General features: G+C 37.8%; 1 protein-coding gene across 1 annotated transcript in view; it reads left to right on the top strand.

Annotated features, from left to right (window-relative positions):
* Nucleotides 1-25,239, top strand: part of NSMCE2 (NSE2 (MMS21) homolog, SMC5-SMC6 complex SUMO ligase) — a 125,722-nt gene that overhangs the window by 830 nt on the left and 99,653 nt on the right. The window contains exon 2 of the mRNA XM_056483079.1: nucleotides 2,857-3,004. Within this exon, the coding sequence (XP_056339054.1) occupies nucleotides 2,857-3,004 (148 nt within the window). The remainder of the gene's footprint in view (nucleotides 1-2,856; nucleotides 3,005-25,239) is intronic.

Genomic DNA, 25,239 nt, shown 5'->3' with positions numbered 1-25,239 from the left:
GGGGTTGTTAATGATGAGTGCTTTGATGAATCCATTGAAGACCTTCCTGGCAGAAAAGAGTGTCTTAGAAACACTGGACAGCTCCAAGCTGATGTTAAAGAATTCACTTAAAAAGTTCAAGATTGAAACCTTGCCTTGGGATCTGTAGGAGACCTGAGGAACAGGTGACTGCCTCAAAACAGCCAGCTGGGAAGTGGTGGGGGAACAGGGCCTGAAAGCCCTGAAGTGGCAGAGCATAGAAGATAAAAGAAAAGCAACCTGCGTGCCAAGCATGCACATCTACTGCCAGGGAGTTTAGAAACTGCTGAGACAATGTTGCATCCTGGAGTGGTGACCACCTACCCTTCTCTCTCCATTTTCTTTTTCTTTCTCTGATGTTTTTACACCTTCTTCTCAAAATATGTTGTAAGCCGGACTGAAAAATTCCAGTGGCTTCTTGTGTCCAGAGAAGTTAAAGTTTGCTGAGCTAAAGTTAGATTTATTTTGTCTGAATGTTTTAAAATTTGCCACATACTGTATTCTACTTGAACATTCTAAAGTTTGCAAGTGCAAGTTGTTACTGAATCTTCTGGTAATTTGGTTGTTTTTCCCTGCACTGCCGAGGGTATATCCCACTGCGTTCCCCTGAACCTGTCAAAAAGGCTGGGGCATTACAGGATTGTAACCAGTTTCTAAGAAAAATAATCTTTTATTAAAAAACAAAAAAAAAAATGGAAAATCGATCCAAAAAAATTACTTTCAGAAAGACAGACTGAGATGAGCCTACCACTGCAATGATATGATTTAATGTCATAATCAGTAACTCTGCTGTTGTGTAGTTTGCTCATGAGAATGAAGGAGCCTTTTTAACTTTTCACTGTTTTGTTTTGGTTTTTTTTTCAGATTCCTGCTTTCACAGTGTGTATCTTTGAAATTTCCAAAAGAACAGCAGGCTTTCTCAGTGAGATTTACCAAGTTCAAGACGGGAATTAGGCTCTCTTTGATAACTTTGATCCACAAGATAGGCTCAGAAAGATGAAGCTGCTGATATGATTTTATGTGACTATTCATTCAGTAGTGTACATTTGGAAGTTCTATACAGTCTTGCTATGGCAAACAAGTACCTTAAGAAAAAGTGAAATAATAAACTAGCTGGAGGAATTTGTTATTAAATCTTCAAGAGCATCCTTTTTCTTTACTTACAGGGAGTTCTTTAAGGAACTTTTCCTTTGTCTTCTGCTGTCAGTTTGGCAGCCTCTAAAGATCTCTAATGATAGCAGTCACAGTCTTCTGTCAGAGAGAGCATGAGCTGACATAACAAGAAGTGTAGTTGAAGCCTGCTGCATCTGTGGAGAGATGCACCTTTAGAAAGTGACAGAGAGGAAGACAAATTTGCATGTAATTAAGAAGTTGAATTTGAGGTGAGGTTGAACTGTTGTTAAAATGTTGCTGGAAGCACATGACCTAAAGATGGTGTACTAAAAGATAGTATTGACTGACCAAGCACATTTTATAGATGCAAAAAGGGAAAATGATAGGAAATAAACATCAGGAGACAGCAGGTATTCAGGTCTCATAGTCTGTGTGATACTTGTGAGGAATGTGGCAATGTTGTTCAGGTTAGAGGGAGCACATTGTGTAGTTCTGGAGTCTCAGGGAAAGCAGTAGAGATACAGCTTTAGGTATACAATGCTTGGGAAAAGCATTGTAATTTCTATTTAGATGTTTTCCAGATTGCTGTTGGATTATATCCTGTTAAAGGCTGTTACTGATAGAATAACTTCCCCTTCTGGTATACCCGAAATTTGTTTGTGGATTCTGCTCTCTGTCTCCCCCAATGGCATCTCAATATAGTCCTTGAACAAACTAGTTATTCTTCACGTGACTAATGCAGTAATTCTCTCTATCTAAGAGTTCTGCTTTGCTGTGCCTATTTTTCTTCTTTTTGGTGTATCTAAAGCTGAAGTAGAATTTTTCTAATCTGCAACATGAAGTATAAAATTCTGCACACCATGTTCACGTTTCTCACAGTAGCTACATGTTGTCTGAGTGGTTATGGCAAAGCATGAAGAAGGAAGAGCAGAAATTGGGGATTTTTGAGAGGAAACCAATGGATATGAGTGTGGATAGGCACAGCATAAGCAAAAGCACCTCGAAGGTTCTACTAAAAGAGCAGCTAATCCTCACGAGGATGTAGGCTGTGGTTGTGTATTGAAGAGCCAGAGGGTAGTAAGGAAGACAAACAATGGTACCTGTGTGACTATTTTGTGGTAATGGAACATGGGTACCAAAAGTTTGTAGCACCTTTGGCAGAAGTAGGCAGCATTTTTAGGTAGACTTTTATTTGAAGATGATGCTAGATGTTTTACTCTTAAGTACATTCTTGGTAGAGTTTGTTAAATTATTTTTTCCAAGGGCCAACTGCTGGTGAAACTAAATTGAGTGTGGGAAATATTTCTTCCTAGCCTAATTGATTATATGTGTAGATAACCCAGACATGTTTTTGGGCTTATGTGTGCTTTTTTGGATCTTCTTTTGGATCTGAAATAGAGCAGTAGTTTTCAAGCAGACATAATTGTGGAGTTTAAACTTCGCTGTGGTGTAGAGGTAGATATGAGCAGAGGAAAACTGCCAGTTGCTTTTAGTGGTGTAGATTTTCTCAATACTGAATAGGAGGTGAATTGAAAACCTGTGATGAATTGCACTTTCACTGAAATTACTGACATAGTGGGAGCTAACTTTTCATCCCTGCTCCCTAATGCTTCTGTGGTTCTGTTGACACTGCTTTATGTTTAGCTATCTATCAGAACTTAAGTTTTCTCTCCCAAATTCTTTGTGTGCAAACTGCTTTTAATATATTCTCCCTGTTATTTCTAGAGTAACAATTTCAAGATGTCAGGTGGTCCAAGAATCTCATTTGATGCAATTGAATCTGCTCTTTCTTCTTTGAAAAACTGCCAGTCCTACATCAACTCTGGAATGGATGTCGCTACTCAGGTTGCCCTTGACCTTGTGGAAGGTTTCAGTAAGTATATTTTCTCTTGTATTGTGTCCTGAATCTGACAGATGAGTTCCAGACCTATGTATTTTGACTTAGTTACTGTTAATATTAATCTTTATTATAGCTCTTCTGGCTTGGCCAGGGTGTTTTCATTGCAATAATTTCACTTAAATGAAAGATTTAATTTAAATTATAAATTCAGTGAAAACGTAAATACCTGGAAAAAATTGTCCCTGCTTTCATGACACCCGAGACTAATTGTATTCCAATGATTGTTACCCCAGAGTTTTTTAGAAAGTTGAACATTGTTGAATGAGATGGAGAAAGCCCCTTAAATGGCTGAATAAAATGAGTTTTCATTCTCATACTGCTTATTTGTGTGTTTTTATTTGACATTCAGGGCAAAGTATATTAAAATAATACTAAAGATTTTGAATATGAAGGTTGAGACACCTGTTAGGGGATGCAGATTTTTAAAATTCTGTCTCTCCTGAAAATCAGGGATTTTTTAGGGTGCTTCAGTTTGGACATTTGCTAAGTGGGGTACTTTAAATCTCTAATTAATCTAATTAATCTCTTGTAATTGCTATTTCACAAAAAAAGGAGCACTGCAAAGCTGCTTTTCAAAGACAAACATTAGCTGACCCATTTCCTTATCTTAGATCTGTGTTAATGTTATCACTAGGGAAAAATAAGAACTTCAGAGCTCCAAACCCCTGATAGTTTTAATAAAGAGTGAAGAGTGGAGAACAAGAATCTTCTGAAAGAAAAGCTCTGCTGTTCATAATAAATCTTGCACTCAACTAAGCCAAGGATTACGTACAATCAAGATTAATATTTTTGTCGCTGTCTAATGTGATAGTTCTCTCTCTTTTGACCTTTTTATCCATACTGCTGTCAGAGACAATTGACATGTAATTTCTAGCAGGAAGAGGAGGTGGAAAGCTTTTCTGAACAGTCACCTGGGAATTCCCTTTGACGTAAGACTCGTGTAACCAGTTCCATTTCCCCTCTGCTTTAGCAGTCACCGTCTCTCCTACTTTGTCATGAGCAACGAATGGAAATACATTGAATGTATTGAATTCTTTCATCCCTATGATCACAGAAATTAATTATTTATATAAAAATTAAAAGTTTTTATTGATTTCACTTTTCAGTAGGGGCCTCTGTTGCATTCCTATTGGGAAGGATGGAAGGCAACTTAAACTCATCTGTGCAGCTCTGCAGCTGCAAGTCTGCACCTTGTACTCCTAGGAAATGTCTCTTCCTCATTTACCTGCTGCTGACACATTAATCTTTAATTAAAAGCTTGAAATTATTTTGCTCATTTAACTCAGTAACCAAAAGTACCCTTTTTAACATTCTCTCCTGAGAGTAGGAGATTATCCTGATGAAATATCTGGTTACAGTTAAGTTATATCATATGACTGGAAAACAGCTCCTACCTAGACCATAAAACATATTATTATAGTAGAGGCAACTCTCTTGTTGAATCATGGTTATAGAATTATCAAGCATAATCTATTGTCATAGTCCATCCCATTGCACTACAGAGAAGGTATTTCAGATTGGTAGGATTTGTAGGTCGTACTTCTTTCGTCTGGTGTTCCCAAATTACATTTTTACCTACAACAGTTGTCTTCTTCACTCTAACACCTTTCCTTGCTGATGTATTTACATGGAATGAACAAATAGTGAAGGTCATCACTTTTGTAAGATTTGGTTTTCATTCCCCTGACTACTCTGCTTGGACTTCAAGTTCTTGTGCTCCTTACAGAATGCCATCAGGAAAAATACTGTGTTTTTGTGGCATAACATGCTTTGGTAAACTCTCAGTGTTTTAGAATTAGCATCATCTGATCTGCAGGACTTGATTGTTCAGCTCTTATCTCCAGCTCACATGTGGCAATTTCTGTTTCTAGAGCTTTTACTCATTATCCTGCTTTGCCTTCATATTCTGAGGTAAAATACTAATTTAATTTTGAGACAGAGTTAGATAATATGTTTCTGTGTTCTTCTTCCTATCTCATTTGCAGTTTTCTTTAATTTCCTTTGCAACATTTGACTGTTCAGATTCTGACAGGTTTCATTGCCAGGCTTTGTGGAAGGAAGGAATTCTGTTGCAACTGTTTAGTTTACAAGCACATTTTTTCTTTGGGTATATTTTGTTCCTTTAGTCTTTCATAATGGGTAATGCTGTTTTTTGTGAATAGTAATGAAATGTTTCATAGCAAGTACATTAAATAAATAAAAATTACATTTGCTTCTTAAAATAACTGAAAAGACATCAAAATTAGTTGAGCAAGTGATTTTTTTCCTCTCTTAATTCCTGTTATCCACAAACAGAATCCTGAAAACATTTACTGTTAAATGTATTTAAATGTTTATTTTGTTCTACTCCTCTATAGATTTATTAAAAGAAATTACTTGTGTTCAATATTTGAATTAGGCATTGCTCATTTATGAACTTGTACAATCTCTACAAAAATAAGGCTGTTTATTATTAATAAAGCTATTATTAATAATAGCTGTGTGCAGAATAATTTTAATGTATCTGATAATGAAAACCTCTTATTTTTAAGGGGTTTTGTTGATGTCCATGAGGTTAAATTGTTGATTAATATCTCCCTGTCAATTGAGAACCTGCTGACTTTTAGTGTTGAACATTGGTGTTATGAGCATGTGCTGGCAAAGAGACAGAATTTTAAAAGATCCTGGAAGGGGTTAAGGATCCATATCAGAGGTGAAAATTAGTTTCAGTAAACTCACTGTGAGAGGGAAACAGCCAATTTAAAAGCTCATTTTGTTTAATGAGTGAAAAAGAAAGATAAATCTTTTTTCTTCTCAGTCTTTTTGCTGATTATCTTTTAGATACTGACATAGTCTAATGGTTGCATTTTTATCTTCTTTAAAGAACCCTGTTGTTATACAGAAGCATTTTGAAAAGCTGCTATATAAATAAGTGATATGAGCAGAAAACCAGACTATGCACACTTGGTTTCATTATGTCCTGCCTATGCTCAAAATACTCTTGGATGTTCTGTGGCCCAGCCTAGTAAAATACTGAAGGAAAGGGCACACTGATATTCCTGAGTGGTTCCTTCCAAGGGTCTGATTATTTTAAAGCTAAAGCACATGTTATATCTTTTGCTAGATTGGAGACTTAATAGATTTGAGAATTTGAAGATTACACTGTTCAATATAATGCAAGTAAAATCATCTCAGTTCTACTATAATTTGCATCTTTCTAAATCTTGCCTCATTCTGATTTTGAGCTTTAGTAGTGTGATTGCAGAAAGATAATTCATTAAGTCACTTGTCACAAGTACTTGTTTGGCAACATCTCTGAATTGTAATGCTCTGAGTATTGAACTTTCAGCCGTGTGTTGACACCTCTGCACACAGAGGAGCAGCTGTTTGCACTGCTAATTTAACTTCTCTTGATTGCTGAACTGTCTTTGCTTACCTCTATAGAGTTAGAAAGCACTGATGGACATCCATGTCAAATACTTGAACGATAAGTTTTATTCTCTGTTTTTAGAATCAGTGAAACCTGAAATTCCATGTTGACTGATGTGCTGAGTATGGTAAGAATGTGCTGGCCCAAGACAAATCTGGCATATCCGTGACAGACACCCATTCCCAGCTTTGCTCAAAATTTTGGGATGTAAATTAGGTCAGCTTGCTGAGGATGGCAGTTTCAAGTGACTCTTCAGCAGAACTTTTCTCAAGAATATGGGATTGTAAAGTGTGGTGAGCTGTGGGTATTGGAATGAAGAAGTCTAACTCATGGTCCTCTCCAGGCTTCCAGTCCAACAGCTGCTCTTTAGACAGGGATTTATTTTTTTCTGGCTGGAATCCAAGCTGGGAGGATTTTCCAGTACAAATGGGAAATAACTGGGAGGTCTGGAGAGTATACCAACTACAGACAAGATAAGAATTTCTTAGCATAAAACTTTTGAAGAGCATTTTGAAGAATGAACAGTTAGGGTTTTATCTAATTAGCTGAATGGGTTTTCTAGTAGAAGGCAAGGTGCTTCCTTGATGTCTGGAACCTTCTTCCAACCATGTGTCACTTGCCCAGTGTGAAGTGTAGAGGCTGTGAAGTGTGAAATAACTTTTTTGGAAGCAGTTACTGCAGATGAATTCTGATCTTAGTTGAGGAAAAAAAAGAGCTACCTTTTCTTCAGAAACTTTCTGAAAATGTCACGATCAGCTGCCCATGGCTGTTTGCCATCTGTATTGCATAGCAGTGATCTTCATGTAGCACAATCAGGATCTGCTTGAGAATTCCTACTGTTTCCTTACCATCCTTTGAAGGGTTTTTCTGCTCACCAATGTGTACAGAACAGGCAGAGGGATCTTAAAAATGTTAGTGATACAATTCTTTGGCATTTTCCCCAGATTAAGTTAGAGTTACAGCTCAGTCTTTTCTTTCTTGTCTGCTCATTGCATAACCTGCTCCTTCTGCCAGCAGAGTTTACCTCAGTTCTGTCTGCTTACCCCATTTGTCTGTTCCCCTTGTCCCAGGGCTGCCTCTGCACTTTTCTTCATGTGTGCTGCACTGCATCTCATATGTGCAGTGTCCTCCTTTTCTGACTGCTTTCTCATTTCCAGCTGAATGAGACCCACTTATATCATCATGCCTGTTCAGTACTAGTTAAACAGTAGTTGGTAATGTAGGATCTTCTTTCCACGTGGATTTAACCCTGGGAGATTACCCACATTACTTTGACTTATCTAGCTGCTCACTTAGAATGGCTTTTAACAAGAATAGCTCTGGACATTGCTGAGGGTTGTTGACATAGGAAGAAGTGTGGAGCATACAGCCGTGGTGGTTAGCCTTGTTTTATGCTGTTATCGTCAGCCTTTTGATAGACAGTTGGATGAGTTTAAATGAAATATGCACTGTTCTTTGCAGTGACTTTCTAAACCCATTGCAGCAGCCTAAAACAGTCAGACTTGAACATTCTAAGTTTGTTCATCCCTGAGAGAGGGGCACTTTCCATATAAGTTTCTCTGTCATTGACCTAAAACTTCTACTTGGAATGGTATAAACTCCAGTATGAAAATGGACTCTGTAGCTGTGATTGAATATCAAATTATTTTGTTAATTTGTTTTCTTTGTTCTTTTTTTTCCTAGCTTGTTTTTCCTTGGAAATTCAAATGCAGGATTCCTGCAGTATCATACCATAACTTGAATCTTGACATTGACAAAGTTCTTGTGCCTGAAACGACTACGATGTAATGTTTTGGGATCCAGAAATCATCCTGCTGACACCTGTGCTTCTAAAATGTTCATGATCTCTTAGTTTCCATGGTGTTAGAGATCACTTTGCTTCATAAAAATGATCCAAACATGAGGTACCCTGAGAACAGGCTATAGCAAAGAGGCTGGAATGACTTGCACACCTTAAGAGGTGTGAGCATGAAGGTCCTCTGACTGAGGGAATAAGCAGAATAAAGTTTGCCTTGCTGCTCTGCTCTTGTCCAGGCAAGATAAGCCATGTCAAGGTGTTTTCTTGCACATCCTGCCTTCTATCAAATACCAACGGTGGTTTGCTCTAGTCTCCACATTGCAGTGCCCTCATAATGGCCAAAGGTGTGGTCTGTGTTGCAGGGACTGTTCATGAGAAATCAGACCTTGGTTTTCACAATTAGGTCCATGTACCTGTGAAGGTGCTCATGGGAAGAAAATAGTAAACAGTTTTATATGCACTGTAATAATACAGGTTTTTTCTTACTGGAGAACCTAAGTGTAGGTTTTCTTTCTCTGTTATTTTGTTAGAGAATGTAAATGTAGAATGTCAAAGTCCATCCTGGAGATAAATGACTTTTTACTGTCACTTGCTATACAGAAATCTTTTCTGGTTATGAGGAGGTACTGTAGAAAATGAAGAAAGGCCAATGATGCATAAAGTTCATCTTTGTTAGACTGCTAGATGCTTCCTGTGAAGCTATAAGAATTCCCTTATGATACCACGCTGTTCACAAAGGAAGTTTTATTCTAACCCCAGGTTTTTCTCTGCCAGATGCTGTTTGTTCACTGTTCTGCCTTATTGCTACTCCAGTGTCTGTGGTGCTAATTGGCGACACGCACAAACTCAGTGTAAGCACCAAAATTACATCTTTCTTAGGGAAGTTCTTTTCCTGTTGTTTGAAGTAAGCTTGTGTTTTGTGGTATGGGAAATAAAATGTTCCAGATTCCCTTTCTCAAAAATATTAATTTTGCTTTTCTTCAAATCTCTTGCTTAAGATTAATAATTTTAGGAAAGATATACTTTTAACTTATGCTTCTGTTGAGCTGTTCTTCTTGTATTGTTTTACAGGTATTTAACCTTTCAACTAAGAGTGACAAAGATATATTTTTCTTGGTATGTAAGTACATGGTGCTACACTTGGAGTATTTCTTCTTCAAGTAATTTTATTCTTTGAAGCAAGAAAGACTGGTTGAGTTCTTGTGAAATATTTTTCTGAAAACAAAGTTACATTTTTTTGCACTATGCTCTGTGGTCAGTATAAAAATTTTGAGAAGAGAGAGTTGGATTATTTTTTTTTTCTAGCTCTCTTTACTTACAGTGTTTATATCCAGCGCTGATGATCCCATTGCTGGAACACACTGGTCGATTCTGGAAGCTGTTCTTCAAAGGAGCTGTCCAAAAAAGGAGGATTTGGAAATGTGCCTTGTTTCAAAATCTGGAAAAATATGACTTGTAATGAAAAATTTTTGTTCTTTTATATTTATCCAAAACCACTCTGACTGTAGTCTGCAATCTTACAAAGTGGGAAGAAACAAATATGTAGTGTTGTTACTATTTCCTGGCTGTAATTTTGACTGCAAGAAGAACACAGTGCAGTGAGGGGAAAGCAGCTCTATCAAGTTGTAATAAGCTATACTAAGCAGCTCTATTATTGTCTTAAGCAGCATGCTTTTGTTCTGATAGCTCTTTTTCAGTTTGGGTGCTCGTTAAACTAGGTGCATAACTTCAGCAGTTGGAAGGACAGAGAAACCCTTTAGGTGGCAGCAGAGGCTTTCCTTTTTGCTTCACTTGCTGTGGTACTCTGGAACTCACTCCTGGAATGGATCTGGAGGTGTTGGTGCTTTCTCACTGTACTCTTGCATTTAGTGACAATAAAATATAAATGGAGAATTAAGATGAATAGAAGGAGAATTTGTATTACCAGATCAATACAGATCATTGCATTTTATACATTTATTCTTGCATGAAGCTTCTATGTTGTGGTTGATCTAGATAGTATCATTCAGAGTGAAATGCAGGCTTGATTTAAAGCTTAGCTGTCTGAATAACTGTCCTTAGTGTGTTCTCATGGAAATGTTCTAACAGTGTGCACCTGAGCAAAAGGTCAGAGCTGTGTAGTAGTTTTGTCAGAACATTTATGAGTACTCAGATGAAAACCCCACATTTTATTTCACAGATTTTGGTAGGTGGTATTTGCATAGTATCTGATGTCAAATACGTGTATATGTATGTGTGAATATTTATTCCATTTTCTTAAGTATTTTTCTAAGCCAGTGGGCAGTTTTCTCCCCCAAAGGTCATTGTGAGTCAGAGAGATTTGTAGTCACCTGGTGGGTTACCTCATGTACCCATAGTTACTATAAATTTCTCTGTCCTAGACCTCATAAAATCTAAGTAGTCTTCAAAATAGATCATAAGTGGGATTTAAATGCTGTACAGACCTTTTTGGAGACCCTCTATGCACTAGTGATGTTAACCTTGAGAGAATGAGTGAGCTTACGGCTCTGAGTTATAGGCTTGAAATTGCTGGGTGAGGTTCTTTGGCCTCTGCTATGCATGAGATCAGAACAGAATGATGCTGATGGTCTGTTCCAGCTTAGAAATACTATAAAGTACTGCAGAGGTCTTGTGTGGGCTCTTTAGCACAAAGATAAATCAACCTTTTTGAACAAAAGCCAAAGAGGAATATTTTATCTGAGTAATTTACTGTATGAAAATATTCTCTGTAGTATATAAATCTGTCATTTTCTTATCACCATATTTCTGCTACAGAAATGTGGCAATAAGAAAATACTACTAACTCCTGCTTAAATGTAGAAGCATACAGTATATATAGAAAGCAGTGTGGGCTTTGAAGAATCCACTCTGAAGATCTTAATTTTTATCAATTTAAGTAGATTGGAATTTAGCTTTCAGTGATCTAATTGTGTGCATAACAAATTAGGGAAGGAGGAGGAACCCAGAAAAAAACCTGGGGTTGGCAGCAGTCAGAAAGATTAAGAATAGAAAACAATTGTATTTCTTGATTCTTTCCACTAGGAAAAGATTTATCTGGGTAAAAAGTAAGCATTGTCCTGACATGTTCTCAGTGTTTGGTCAAAACACGAAAGAAGCCCTTACATAGATGTGATCATTCTGAAACTTCATCCAGATCCCTACAAATAGACACAGGACACTTTTCAGTTTTTTTTCCTTTCTTTTCCTGTGTCTTTGTTCATCTCTTCAAGAACTGAAGAACTTGTTTCTAGTTTTTACCTTGGTTTTATTAATACTCAAGTTACTTTCTTTTGTAAGTGAACATAGAATTAATTACTTGAGATTTTTAATACTTCCAGTTAAAAAAGAAAAATCCCTCTGACTCAAATCCAGGTTTTATGACATGTTTTATGAAATTTACACCGATGTTATATAGCATACCTATACTCCAAAGAATGAAGATTGTAATATGGATTGATTAAATTCCAGGAACTTAAAGGGGAATGCTTGCTTTTTCAGTTAAAATTGGGTGTAAGACTTTTGTGCTCCTTACTGACACTGAAACCTATGAAAAAATTAGGAAATTTAGGAAAATACCATCCTTTGGAGAATAGGCAGGGATTGGTGGTCTGAATTGGAGCTTTAAAATATTTTAAATTATAATTTTCATAGATTATTTTGTTCCTTTTCATTTTGTTTACCATTTTCTCCGAAGAAGAACAGGGAACACATAATGCTATTATATGAATGAAATTAAATAACTGAGGTCCTCTTGAGTCTAATTTTTCTGAGTCCTCAAGGCTGGGACTAGCTGTGCTTTCAAACTGGCATCACACTGTGGCCTTGAGGAAGCTACTGGAGTTCACAAAACATTGCCTTCTATAAAAAAGGTGTCAGGAATGTTTTGTGAGGATGTATGAATATCTCAAACTCCTGTGTAGATATTCGCTTCTGGTTTTGCTTATGTCATTTGTGCTGGAGAAATTATGTTACAAGAGTCTAAAAATAATATTAATTGTCTGTAGTGGTGGTAGGTGATTGGAAAAATAGGAGATAGGTGGCCAGGAAAAATATGTGTACAGGGGAAATAAAAGGCAACAGAAGACAGCAGACCAGCAAAGATATCATCCTTGCCTTTCAGTGAATTGACAAATAGGAAGTATCACAACTGTAGGTGTGATCCCACAATTGCAGGTGATATGAAATGGTTTGAATCACTAAAATACACACAGGGCATTAAGTGAAGATTTGCACTTAGATGAAGTTTATTAATAGACCACAGCCATGTCTACTGGAGGGTAGTCTGTTGTTTATTAGTGGGATAATACTATGTGAAGAGAGAAATTTTTGCACTGATTCAAAAAATGTGCTACTAGAAAGAAAATTTACAGTGAAACACTCAGTTCAGCAAGAGGTCAACTGAAGAATCTATCCTATCTCAGAATAAATAGTTCAACTTTGTGTTTTCTTTTGTGTTTCAGTTTTCAGGCACTGGATCTTACATTTCTATCGATAATCAAAGAACCCAGTATGTTCAGAAATCTTCAGGTTGGTAGTGGTAGATCATGAACAAGTCACCTTTAGCATCTTTAACTTCATAAGTTGAGCTGCTTTAGTCAGTCATGGTCTAAGTCCCACTTTCCAGGCATGAGTAATTTGTGTTGCTCTTTCTTTGGAATACTGAGAGAGCTTACTGAAGGACAATGCAAATAGCAGGATTTAGTCTCATGCTTGTTTAGAGTCCTTGCCTGATTTATATGATATGTGCCATTAAAGAGAGGGATGCATCTGCCAAATTGTTAGCATACAGTTAGCCCCTTTCTAAAAAAAAACTGAAAACCAGAACAATCCATCTTAGGCATTGAACAAGGGTCTGACATTACTGATGGGCATCATACAGCAAAACCTTCTGTGGAGGGCATGGAGTAACCAAGTAACTGCTGTCACTCACACACCCTCAGGCAGTGTTTATGTTAGGTTAGTTCCCAAACTGTGCACTTCACAGCAGTTACTACTAATGACTGAGGAGCTTACACCCTTTTTGTTATTGTTTCAGTTTGGGGTTTTTTTCTTGCTAATGGACCTTTATGCCAATAAAAGAAAACCAACAGCTATGAGTCTGTGAGTCTGTTAGAGCTGCTATTACATTAAAGGATGGGAGAACGTGAAAGGCAGCCCCTAAAGACTGTGATCACTGGGAAGATAGCATTTGCACATAGAGAAAGAATCAAAAAGTTGGCTAGCAAGTGCTCAGGAAAAAAAAGTGAGAATTGGGGAACTGGCTGAAAAGAAATAGAAGGGGAGAGGAGTAAGTGGTAAAGAAATGGGTAATGAAGGACAAGGAAAAGTAAGAAATAAGAAAGCCCCAGCAACAGGATTAAGCAGGACAGTATACTGATCAGTCTCTAGATGACAAAAGATATTTGAATGCCTTCCTAATGGTGTTTCCATGTAAGCAACCTCTGTAGTTGCCACATAGGTGTTAGCTTTTACAAAGGGGAAGACTATTCTGGCAAATAAAGGGAAGGAGGACTGGTCCATGTGAATGAAAATGAGAAGATAGATGTAATCATTCCAGCTAGTTCCATGCTAGAGCTGATCAGCATATGTATGTGTGAATCTTTTGCCTTTTTGACATTATCAACAGATACTATAGAGTGCTCTGCATGTGCAGTAGCACTAAATAGAAGGTGACAATCTCAAATTGCTCCCTAAATTACATATAATGAACTTTTCTATTAAAAAAAGACTTAACAAAAGGAGCCAGCTGGCTTAAGGAGAAGGTGGCAGATGAACAATTCAAAGAAGTGTTCACACATTAAGGAAGTAATTTTAACAGGCTTTCCCCAGACTGTAAGTGGGAATGGAATTAAACATTGCGTGTAAATGTCAAGTGACAATAATATCTTCTGAGTTAAATCAACCTTGCAACCTCTTTCCTATTTTTCTTCAGATGAATAAAGTTTAACTTGTGATTTCCTTACTAATCATCTTAGTAAGTAGTGGGTGAGTAGACATTTACAGCATGGGTAGATTAATGTGACATTTTCACAAGACTTCATTTTTTGAAGTTTATTACTTGTGGGTGTGGATCTAATTCACAGCTGTTTTTGAGAGAATTAGGTATGCCATAACTCATTCAAATTCTGTATTTTCTTGGCATTTTATATTTTATCCATGCTTTGTTAGAGGTGTGTAGTCTGGTCTGATGTTTCAAGGTAATCGAGACTTCTCCACTGAATATACTTTAGCGTACAGACTCAGTCAGTTTTTAGAGAAAAACAGATTTTAAATTGAACAAAATTCAAAACCATATCAGTATAAAGGAGAGAAAATTCTCTCAACTAGTGCATGTTAGCCACACAAATCTCAACCATAGTCCTATGGTTCTGAATTTAATTTATTTTAATAACACAATGACTGATAGCTATGCCATAGTTTACCAGTTCTTTTTTTGTTGAAATAGAAGCAACCTTTTACTTTTTATCTGGTTACAGAACATTTTCACATTCAGTTTCAATTTATTTATTTATTTATTTATTTATTTTTAACCACCCTTTGAGAAGCTACAAGGCTCCTTCTTTCCTACTATGGACAAAGATAACAGCGTTATATAAAAAACTGCTGAGAGACCATCATCTGTGGTGTACTGTAAGCCATCAAACAAATTCCTGTTTCCTCTCAAAATCATAAATATTTGTGTGTGTATGAGAGACCTAGGCAATACCGACTTGAATTGCTTTTGTTTTTTGCACAGATACACATTTTCCACATGATAAGAAAGTAGCAGCTCCTTGTCATAGGTCAAATTTTTTTTATGAATTTTGTGGGAAGTGAAATTTCAGCAATGGAAAGATTTAGCTCTGTTACTTACTAGCATTCAAGTAGCAGAATGAATGCCACATACCAGCAATTCATGCCAAAAAGAGGAAATCTGCCAATTCACAGAAGGGGTTTTATGCAAAGGAAGCCTGCTAGAGGCAGAAAGAAGTGCTGGTTTTCATTACACTTAAAGTTTGTGTGCAGTCTTTGCCTTTGCCTTGTCTGTGTAAGAGGATTATGTGGGTTGTTGGGTTTTTTGTTTTCTTTTTTTGTATTGGGGTTTTTTTGGTCGTTTTGAGGAATTATGGGCACTGAAAGCCCTAGCTTTAGTACTGTGGCATGGTTAGCTCTTTAAGTGCTGAATCAATATGTGATTCATGCTGAATTGGGTGCTTTGCATGGGGAACATCCCCTGACCTTTGCTTTCATGACACAGTGGTTTTCTACATTCCTTTAGTATAACCTTGATTGTGTTCTGTCTGTCAGTTCTCTTCAGCAGAAACTGGAAAATATCCAAAGCATGTAGAAGTATCTGCATTCTCAAAAATTACCTTTGGGGATGATACTTATATCAATTTTTACTAACCTTTACATTTCTGAGAATCTTACAGATCAGTTTCTGATTTTTAAACCCCAGACTTTCTATTGTCAGCTGTATATTACGAATCTGATTTGTCTTTTGTTTATTCATTTATGTGTGTGGACCAGTGTCAGCTCTGTTTTAAGAGACTTCACTGCTTTGTTCACTATGGGGCAAAATTTGGAGTTGCTGCCAGCCAGATCTGTCTTAAAAGCTTCTTATAAAACTGGATTGCTTTCCCACCCTGAGCTTGCTGCTCAGCTGCAGTGCAGCCAATGCCCCAGCTGGTTAGCAAAAGAGCAGCCATGCTCTGTCTGGGGCTACAGATAACCTTTTCTAAATTCTGAAGTCAGGAATGCCAAGGTTTGTAGAAGCAGAAATACCAAAATTTAGACTGGGAGGCTGTGTGGGTTCAGAGAAAAAAAATTTTAAGCATCTAATCAAAATACTGGGCATTGAAAAACCAGACATATTTTGGCATTTTTCCTCCCCCATCTGTTTCATTTTGGGTTGGTAATGTTAACATTTAAGCGCTTGATGAGTGTTCGTTTGTATCTGCATGAAGCTGATGCAGTTGGATGTGGAAGCTTAGCTTGGGTTCTCTGGGTTTTTTGTGTATGTGATTGTAACTATGACCACTGAACTGAAATAAGACAGTGATGGATTGTCTTGGAGTGAGGGGATTATCTTGGTTTTACCTTCCTGTTTGCCACATGTTCTGTTGCTTTCCCTTGCCCTAGGGCTCGTGTCCACTGTGGCCTGCTCGTGGAGCTTTGTGTGCCCTGCAGAGAGCAGCAGGTCACTGATCTTTGGTGGCACTTTGGTGGGCACTCAGCTTTGCTTTGTGCAAAAATAAAACCTTTTTTTGTGCACAGCAGCAGGACTGGCTCGTGTGCAGTGAGGGGCTGAGGGTGTGACCTGTGCAGCACACAGCCCTCAGTCACTTTGGGAGGCTCCTGTCCCCTGCTCTGTCCCAGGTGAGTGTCTGGCCAGGACACTGCTGATGCCCCGTGGGGCTCCTGTTTCCTGTAATGCCACAAGTCTATTGGATTTCAGCTCGGATGTAGCTGCACCAGACGCAGATACTACAGTAGCTTAAGTCCAGAACCAAGACAGCTAGTGAATGTTTCATTTAGTGAAACATTACAGTGATTAAATAAGCTGTGATGAGGGCTCATTAGCTCTGAGCTAGGCTGCCCCCACTTCAGGACAGAGGTAATGTTTCTGAGAATTTTGAAGGTCTTGGGTGAAAGGAGCTTGTTTTCCTATCTTCTGATATTTTTTTTCTGAAAAGTCGTTCTAACCTATTTCCTGTTTCCCCTAAATGGAGGAAATTCTAAGTAATTACTACATTTACTTCAATGTACTCTTTGAATGAGCTTCTCTGAGATGAGAAATATAATTGGTTCATTAACAGAAGCAAAGAAAAACCTAATGGTATTATTTACTGCTGGCTCATAACAATCATGCCTTTTATTAGAGGCAGACTTGCTCTTCACACTAAAATATTTGTTTTTCACCTGTCAGCTTAATTTAAAATATGAGAAGAATTGGGTTTTGGCAAGAGAAAGCATTAATACAGTTGACTTGTAAATAAAAACTGAATGGATTATTGCTGTAAAATTCATAATGTACCAGTAGAGATCTTGAGTAATACAGAAGAACTTGTGCTTAAAAAGGATCTAACAAGTTAGAAATGAACTTGTTGGAATAATTAAAAAAAAATTGCTGATATTCATTTCCAAGGGAAATCATACATAAAGCAGCCTGTGAGTCTTATAGAATGGTAAAGATTAATTAAAAGTCTTGAAATAAAATTCTTCATTTTAAATATCAGTTTTACAAAGTATTCTGAGAGATCAAAGGGTGACAATTACAAGACTTTAACTAGTATTTTGCTGTTCCTTGTATGGGAAAATATTTCAAGAAAATTTTTCTCATATTCCAGTGTTACCTTATCAAGTTCTGAGAGGACAAATTGGGTAGAAGAAGGATAGCACTAAACCCCTTACTTTTAAATATTCCCAGCTCTGACATCTCTCTTTCTGAAGAAGGAAGGTCGTCAGCAGCTCAGGGCACTGTACCAAGCTCTGTTGTGGGGTGCAGACATGTCCATGCTTCCAGTGGCAAGAAACATTTTGTTAGTCATAGGAAAATTCTTTCCCCTTAAAAATAGTTGGAAATATTGTTTTCAGCCTTACTTCCATCATATGTTAATCCACTGGGATGAGAGTGATATGTGAGTGCATGTGTGTGTTTTTGTAAGCATGAATTTTATACATATTGTATATATATATATAGGAAAACATGGGGAAGGTTCTTTATTTACTTTATGAGAGATTGGTCAGATTTCTTTGGTAAGATTATGTATGCCTTGTGCTTACTTTGGAAATACACAGATGGGGTTCCTTTACCTTTTTCTTGGCAAACAAGTTGATTTAGGAGTTCCCCCCCACCATCTCCACCCTGCTACAGTTTGCTACTCCCTTAATTGTACTGGTACCACTGTTTTAATAGCTGCACTTCAGATTCTGTTGCTGGAATAGCATGGGTTTGGGTTTGGAGGACAGATTGCTATTTTTAGTTTGAATTGTTTCATTAATCCAATTTCTAGTATGACCCTATAAAAGACTATATTATCCTGGCTGATGAGCAGCAGAGGAAGAACATAAGAAGAACAGCAGGGATGAGTGCCTGGGGAAATGACCTGTGAAACTCACTTTGTTGCCAAAGAAAATGTATGTGAACCTCAGCCTTGGTGTTTTGTTGCTTGTCTGTCAACATAACTCATGTTTCTGTTCTTCTTGGGCTTGTGTTGTGCTAGTGTTGAGGAATGCTGATTTACACATTTGCTGAAGAGAGAACAATTCTGGATGGATATCACAGTAATGCCAGGAGACTGGTGTAGAATTTTGAAAGTGCACGGCTTGAGTCGTTTCTCAAAACTATTATGTCTTGTAAGTGCTTTATCCTTCTTTCAGTGCTTCTGCTTACTCGTTATATTGTCTTTGTTAACTTTAAATTGATCTTTCTGCAAAATGAAGTGGGCATTTGTTGGTAAAATAAAGATTAACCTCACCATGACCTTGGAATTTAGTAAGGAGAAAAGAGATGCTGTGCTTGTCTCTCTTGTCTGAATGGCAGGAAATAGTCTGGGAATTGTACAGACCTTAGTGTTTAGTCAAGAAAAAGGCCATTTTTGTTTGGGAAAATTGTATGCATACTGCCTGTCTTCATGTCTTGGTGCTGCATGTGGCATCAAGTAGAGAGCTTACAATAGCAAAATAATATGTATATATCTATAAATCTAGTTTTTGTTTCATAGCGAAATATGTTTACTTCTATGAGAGTTTAGTTTTTGTCCTTGTATTACTTGTGTGTCTCAGCCCAAATTAAACCATCTATATTTTTGTTGAATAATATTTTAGCTTGGATTTTATACAGCAAAACAAGTCCAGCACATGTTGGAGTGTTTTGCTACGTCAAATTCTGAGTGAGAGCTCTGTTTATTTCATTAGCTCAGTATAGTGCCAGCTGGTGTTCAGAGGTAATGCTGTTCTTTACATTGCAGTCTGTTTGGGTACCATGGTCAATATACCTGGTCAGATAGATCTTTGCTACTGTTCTCATGTCTAATCTGGGATCATCACAGCTTTTTAGCCTTCTCCTGGTAGTCTGGAGAAAAAAAGGTACTGTAAGGAAGTTGCTTTCTAAAGCACTGCTGGCCTTGTTCTGCTAGTGATGGAGTTTAAGGGAGTTTCAGGTTGAGGAAAAGTGTTATGATTATTATAGAATAATACAGTTATTTTCAAAAGTTGTTAGTGATGCCAAGTGCCTCAGTTTTCCTGTGCCCACTCTGAAATGACTGTTTTCAGAATGTGTGCAACACTGGAAATACTGGCCCCCTGAGATGTTTCAAACTGGGCACTCAGCAATTCAGATGTTTCAAGGTGGGTGTTCAGACCATGGATTGTCTGTTTCTATTGAAATTCTGATTCTCTACAATATAATGTACTTGGGTTTCTTTTCCAGGGGATTGGCAGGAGCCTCCAGGGCCTCTGACTCTATTCCTATTTCAGTCATAGTCATCCTTTCAGTGAAAATGGTTTGTAATACAAGACAAGGATTTTTTCATCAGGCAGAGTTTGTAATCTAACAGACACTCTTGGCTCTACTGACTTAAAAAAAAAAAACAAACCACCTAAGCAGAGAGAAATGGATAATTGAAGATTTTTTTCCCCCATTACTTGCCAGATAAAGTGAATGTTTAAATCCAGACTGAAAAGCACCACCCTTTCTTTTCTAAAATGCAACCGCAGAAGATTTTACTCAGGTATGGGAAAATACTTGACCTAAATTCAGGTATTTCAGTTTAATTTGCAGTTTCTTAACAGAAGCCAAATAGAAAATAACATGAAACTTTAAAAATCACTCACAAGTGATAGCTCTGATGCCACCTGTTGTTCTTGTTCTTTGTGTTGGTCTTTCCCTTACAAGTACTGCTAGTCCTGCCTCACATGCTCCTCTCAATTTTGCTCCTCCTACTTAGATTTTTTCTTTGATAGAATACTGGAAACTCATATTCCACTTCCTTCTTTGCTTGAGAGGACTTAAACTTGCACTCACTTTAACCCTCTTCCAGAAAAATGGCTTAGAGATGAGGTTGTTGAATATTGAAGAATGTCATGGAAACCCAGAATGGCTGAGGTTGGATGGGATCTCTGGAGGTCATCGTGCCCTAGTCCCTGCTCAAGCTGGCCCACCCATCTAGTGCAGGTTTCTCCTTCTGTCACTCATATAATTTCATTTTGTGAGATACACCTACCTTTCAGTGGAGTCTGGTATCTAGGTGAAAGTATTGGTCTCTAAAATCATGCATGCTCCATCTCTAACTCTGTGTGTGTGAAAACTTTCTGTTCAAAAAGCATGGCTTTGTTAGGGAACAGTGAGGGAAATACAGCATCAAATACTCTAAAGCCCAGTTAAAGGCATTTCCTGAGAAGCTGGAAGTTTCATTATGATTAACTTCAGCAGTTAATAGCTTCTGACTGTTACATGGAGGGAAATTTTGCAATTACTGCCCCACATTCCCCTTTACTCCACCAACTGCCATTCCTTGTATGGTTGTTGCTCCTCTTATCAGCAGTAATTTTTCTTCTGTTAGGAATTGCAGTGGTTAATGCCCTATCCAGATAGCTCCATGGAGATTTTTTTTGTCATTCTACTTTCAACCATTTCTCTATATGAAGAAACCTGCATTCAGGAGATGAATTTGATTTTCTCTAGTTTTTTGCTGTTACTATGTATGGTTTCTCATTTATTTTAGTTTAGGATTTTCTGTGTTAATCGTTTGCTTTTTCTGCAGCCTAATAAAGGAAATGAGATTTGAAAGAAATCAGTTTTCTGAGGAGCTGTCCATGTATCTGCAGGAGAAGAAGTGATGATGGACTCTTCATACTGCAGAAGCAATCAGTCTCCTGCTTAAGTTCCTCTTGGTCTGTATAGTCCGGAGTGCTGTGGCAGGCTTCACTCCTGTGTAGACAGAGGGGGAAATGAGACAGTACTCTCCTGCATAGGTCTCTCACTGCTGAGCATCACTACTGTCTTCTCCAAGTGTGTTGCCAATCTGTTCTGAAAGAGTGTGGGTTGGCTGAGAGTTTTTTCAAGATCTACTGTCCAACTTGAATTATCAACAGTTTTGAGTAGACCAGAACTGGGGGCACACGGGGTAGTCTTAGCACTGTTGGATCTGTAAATGAAAGACGTACTAAAAAATGACTGCAAAAATACTTAGATTTATCCTGAATTGAGAGTGTATTTTTTCCTCCAAAAGATGGAACTAAATCAGGAAGTCAGAGAGCTTGTGTTCCTCTGCTGTCAGCAGTAATTTGAAACCTGCTGGCAAAGTGTATGTTTTATCTGCTGCTGGGGCATATGAAGACAACTGCTACTACCACTGTTGCAAATGGCTCAAATGATGGGTGTTTGTGTTATGAGTGTTTTAAAAGTCTGATATCTACTGTCAAAATTTCTGGGCAATGGTATACCATTCCTCTTCTTCCTTGAATCATGGTAAAACCAGCGTGTGGCCTTGAATTTCAAAACAAGCTAATATATAGTGCCAGAGGTAGAACTGACATGTTCTGCTTTCTTTAAATTGAAATTATGACTTTTGTTAGCCAGTATTATAAAGATATGAAATTATGTATGTATTCATCTTAATCCGCATTGTCTGTGCTTAAACATTCATTTTAAGCTCATCTGTATTTGTGAGTTTGGAGCCTTTCTGTAATTTCACGATATTCCAGACTATTTTGTGTTTAAGATAGTCTGCAGTAGGGGTGAATGCTTACTTAGATTGGTGTGTACTGGCTACTAAAGTAAATATGAACTCGGATATTAGGAGAAATGCAAGTTTTGGATAAATTTCAGAAATTAATGTTACTATAGTATGTACTAAATCAGTGCTTACTTGGCTCTATTCTGTTGTTGCAACTTGTGTTTTAACTCTGTGGGTTCATGATACATAACTTAGTCCTGATTGATTATGGTTTAAACCAACATTAAGGCACCTAGGTGTGATTGGTGTCTTCAGAAGTGAAACTGAACCCTTGCTAGTCACTTTATGCAATTTTGTTCTTTAATATTTAGGGAGACTTTTCAGACTAATATCCCAGTTTCCATTATAATAAGAGATCATAAAATCATGCGAGCTGGAATTCATAATTGCAAACTGCATATTCAGCCAGCTGATTTTAACATGATGCACATGGGCCTTTGAAAATTAAATTGTGGCCATGAACTGGGCTTTCTGTGAGTAAAAAATGTAATATTGCAAAATTCAATCTCTGAGTAATGAGGGAAATGACTTGTGAAGAAATGCTTACTAAACTCAACATATTTAGCCTAGATAACAAGGAGACTACAATATGCACTTGAATAGTATTTTGTGGCAGTAGCTAAAAGCATATGCAGAGAGTTTGGAATGCATTCCTTAGATATGAATTAGAAATAAGATTAGGATAACTTTTGATTAGATAATGGAAAGGCATTCATCCAGCACTTGCAAAGTGTTTGATTTTGGTGTTAAGCTAGGTTGTTGGCCTGCAGAGTGCAAGGTTTGAGCACTTAGGAGAGTTGTCTGGCTTTGTAGCTGGAGTCTGGCTGGAGGCTATTCAGCAGTCGGTGTGCTCATGGTCTGCTGGAAGAGAGTGCCTTGAATCTTTTTACCATGGATCCCCACTGTCACCTCACATACGAAACAAAAGCAGCAGCAGAGCTTGCAGAGTGAATAACAGACAATGCCTTTTGAATCTTTCAAAAGCCTGATGTAATTATGGGATTTTAATTATTTTTTATACTGTAGTGCTGTTAAACCAGTGGTTAGTGGGATTTGTGACAATGAGTTGTGGGATGGTTTTGAGGAGAGAAAAGTCTTTTCTAATTTCTTGTTCCTTATTAAGATCAGGTCAACCAACCTGCTTGTGTTCTGATTAGTCTATGGTGGAGTCTGTTGTATGCATTGAAGGTGCTGGGATCCCTGCCTTGGTGAGCTGTAAAACTTTTTTTTTACACCCCCGTACAGTCACCCACAGTTCCTTATCATATGCGCCCAAGCTCTGCCCTGCATCTGCTCCCTGCTAGGGAGGGGCAGAAATGCTCTTGGCTCTTGAGGGGAAGGGAAAGCAGAGGAGCCTTGCACAGCAGGTTATTCTGTGTGCAATGTAGAACAAGGAGAGTTTTTAAAAGGCAAATAAAATAGCTTGTCATGTAAGCTTTCTTTTAAATCTTGTTTAAGAGATGGGGAAGTAAGTGGCTGGGAACAGCATAGGAGATTTCCTCTTAGCTCTCAGCACCCTATGGGTTGAACTTCAGACAGAAAACGGACTGTAGTATCTGTCAATGAGCAGAAATAGAGTATGGACAGCAACTGACCTGTACACAGTCCTTCAGATCTATCTATGTCCATAGTGTCTCCAAGGGCAGGATATGATTGTGTCTTAGTGACATGTTCAGTAATTTCCAGGATGTGTGTGAAAGAACAGCAGCAGGGAAACAGCAGTGAACAATATTGAGACTTAAAGCAGGATGGTGGATGGGTGGGATGGTCAGTGGAGGAAGAATGTAGAGCAGAATGTGTTTGGAGATAATGTCCCTCTTGCTGAGCTGTGTTCCACCTCTTTGAGCTTTATTTTAGTACATCTCTTAAGTTGCATGCAACATTATTACTCTTCACCTAAAGTTATTTTTTAATTATGAGGAAAGACCGCATTTGTACATCTCTCTTGGTATTTAACAGTGCACTTCTTTTCCCCTAAAAAAATATTTAGGCTACTGTAGTTTCTTTATGTTGTGGATATGATTCATTTTGGCCACGGGAGGAGAATGACAGTTACTTGCTACACAAACCTTTCCTGTGATTCATGGAGTGTCCTTTGTGTCAGCCTTGAAGGAGGCACTTCATATGCTTCCTAGCAGGAAGGAAAATAGTATGATCTTAGTAACCAGATAGGACTGGAAACTGGGTAGGAGGGAAGGGAAAGGGGAGAGGGAAATGCTGATTATTCAGAAGAAAGTTACAGGAATGCCAAGATTCTGTCTGCAGTATCCATTCATCTACTTAATGAAAAATGGATACATACCAAGCCTATATATAATTAAGGGAAACGTCATGACTGTAATCGCCATGTTCACAAAATAGTATAGCTTAGTATGTAACTTATTTTGTGTAAATATATCTTAGCACTTTTCCTTTGTCTCCTTGATCCCTCACTGTTTCAATATGGTGTGATGTTTCTGTCTCTGAGTGATCTGTTTCAGATTTTGCTTCCAAACTGATGGCCATATACAATTGTGTCAATTTTCTGCAGAGACAGATTTTTGTGTTCTAACATAATAATATAGTTAGCAACTTAAGCAATGTGCCAGCTTGCCAGATCAGAAGACATTTTTCTTTCTTCACAAAAACTAATTAAAAAAGCTGTACTATAATTTTCTTCCTAAAAGTAGCAGCACAGATTGGCTACTGAAGTTCTTTTAAAGAATGCTCCATCAAATTACAGCCCTTAATGCTGCATGACAGACTTTGGGGCTCTTTCACAGAGTCTAGCTGCTTCCAGCTGTTTTCTCTAGACCTGAAAACTGCAGGATAGTAATAAACAGGAGAAGCAGAAGTGGAAACAGAGCTTTCCTAATTTCCTGATTTCCTGCATGGATTCAGGGTTTGTGGCTGGCTGTCCTCCCGCAGTTAGCAGCATTTGGTGTGGTACATGCAGCTGTGTCAGGAATATACAGCTGTGGCTGATCAGCTTTGTAGCATCTACAGAGGGTCCTTATCTAAGCAGATGCACAGCAGCGTTAGAATAGGAAAGCAGAGGTGTAGTTAGAGATGGAAGGAGTGGAATTATGAGGAATGCAGAGGAGAATAAAAGTGGATATGAATTACTAATCACATGACCCATGTTAATTGATTTTCCCTGGCAATTATAATTTTATTGCTTGAATCACCAATGATATCCATTCTTCCATTATTTCCTGTGTTATAAAATGTTGGCTTTGTTTTGATTTTCCTGTGTTTATTGGGGATAAGGGGTCTAATTATAGCTGTGAACTATGATGTA

This window comes from Oenanthe melanoleuca, chromosome 2, assembly GCF_029582105.1.
Source record: "Oenanthe melanoleuca isolate GR-GAL-2019-014 chromosome 2, OMel1.0, whole genome shotgun sequence".
NCBI lineage: Eukaryota > Metazoa > Chordata > Aves > Passeriformes > Muscicapidae > Oenanthe > Oenanthe melanoleuca.
The sequence above is the reverse complement of the archived record's forward strand: the minus strand, read 5'-3'. Positions and strand labels throughout refer to the sequence as shown.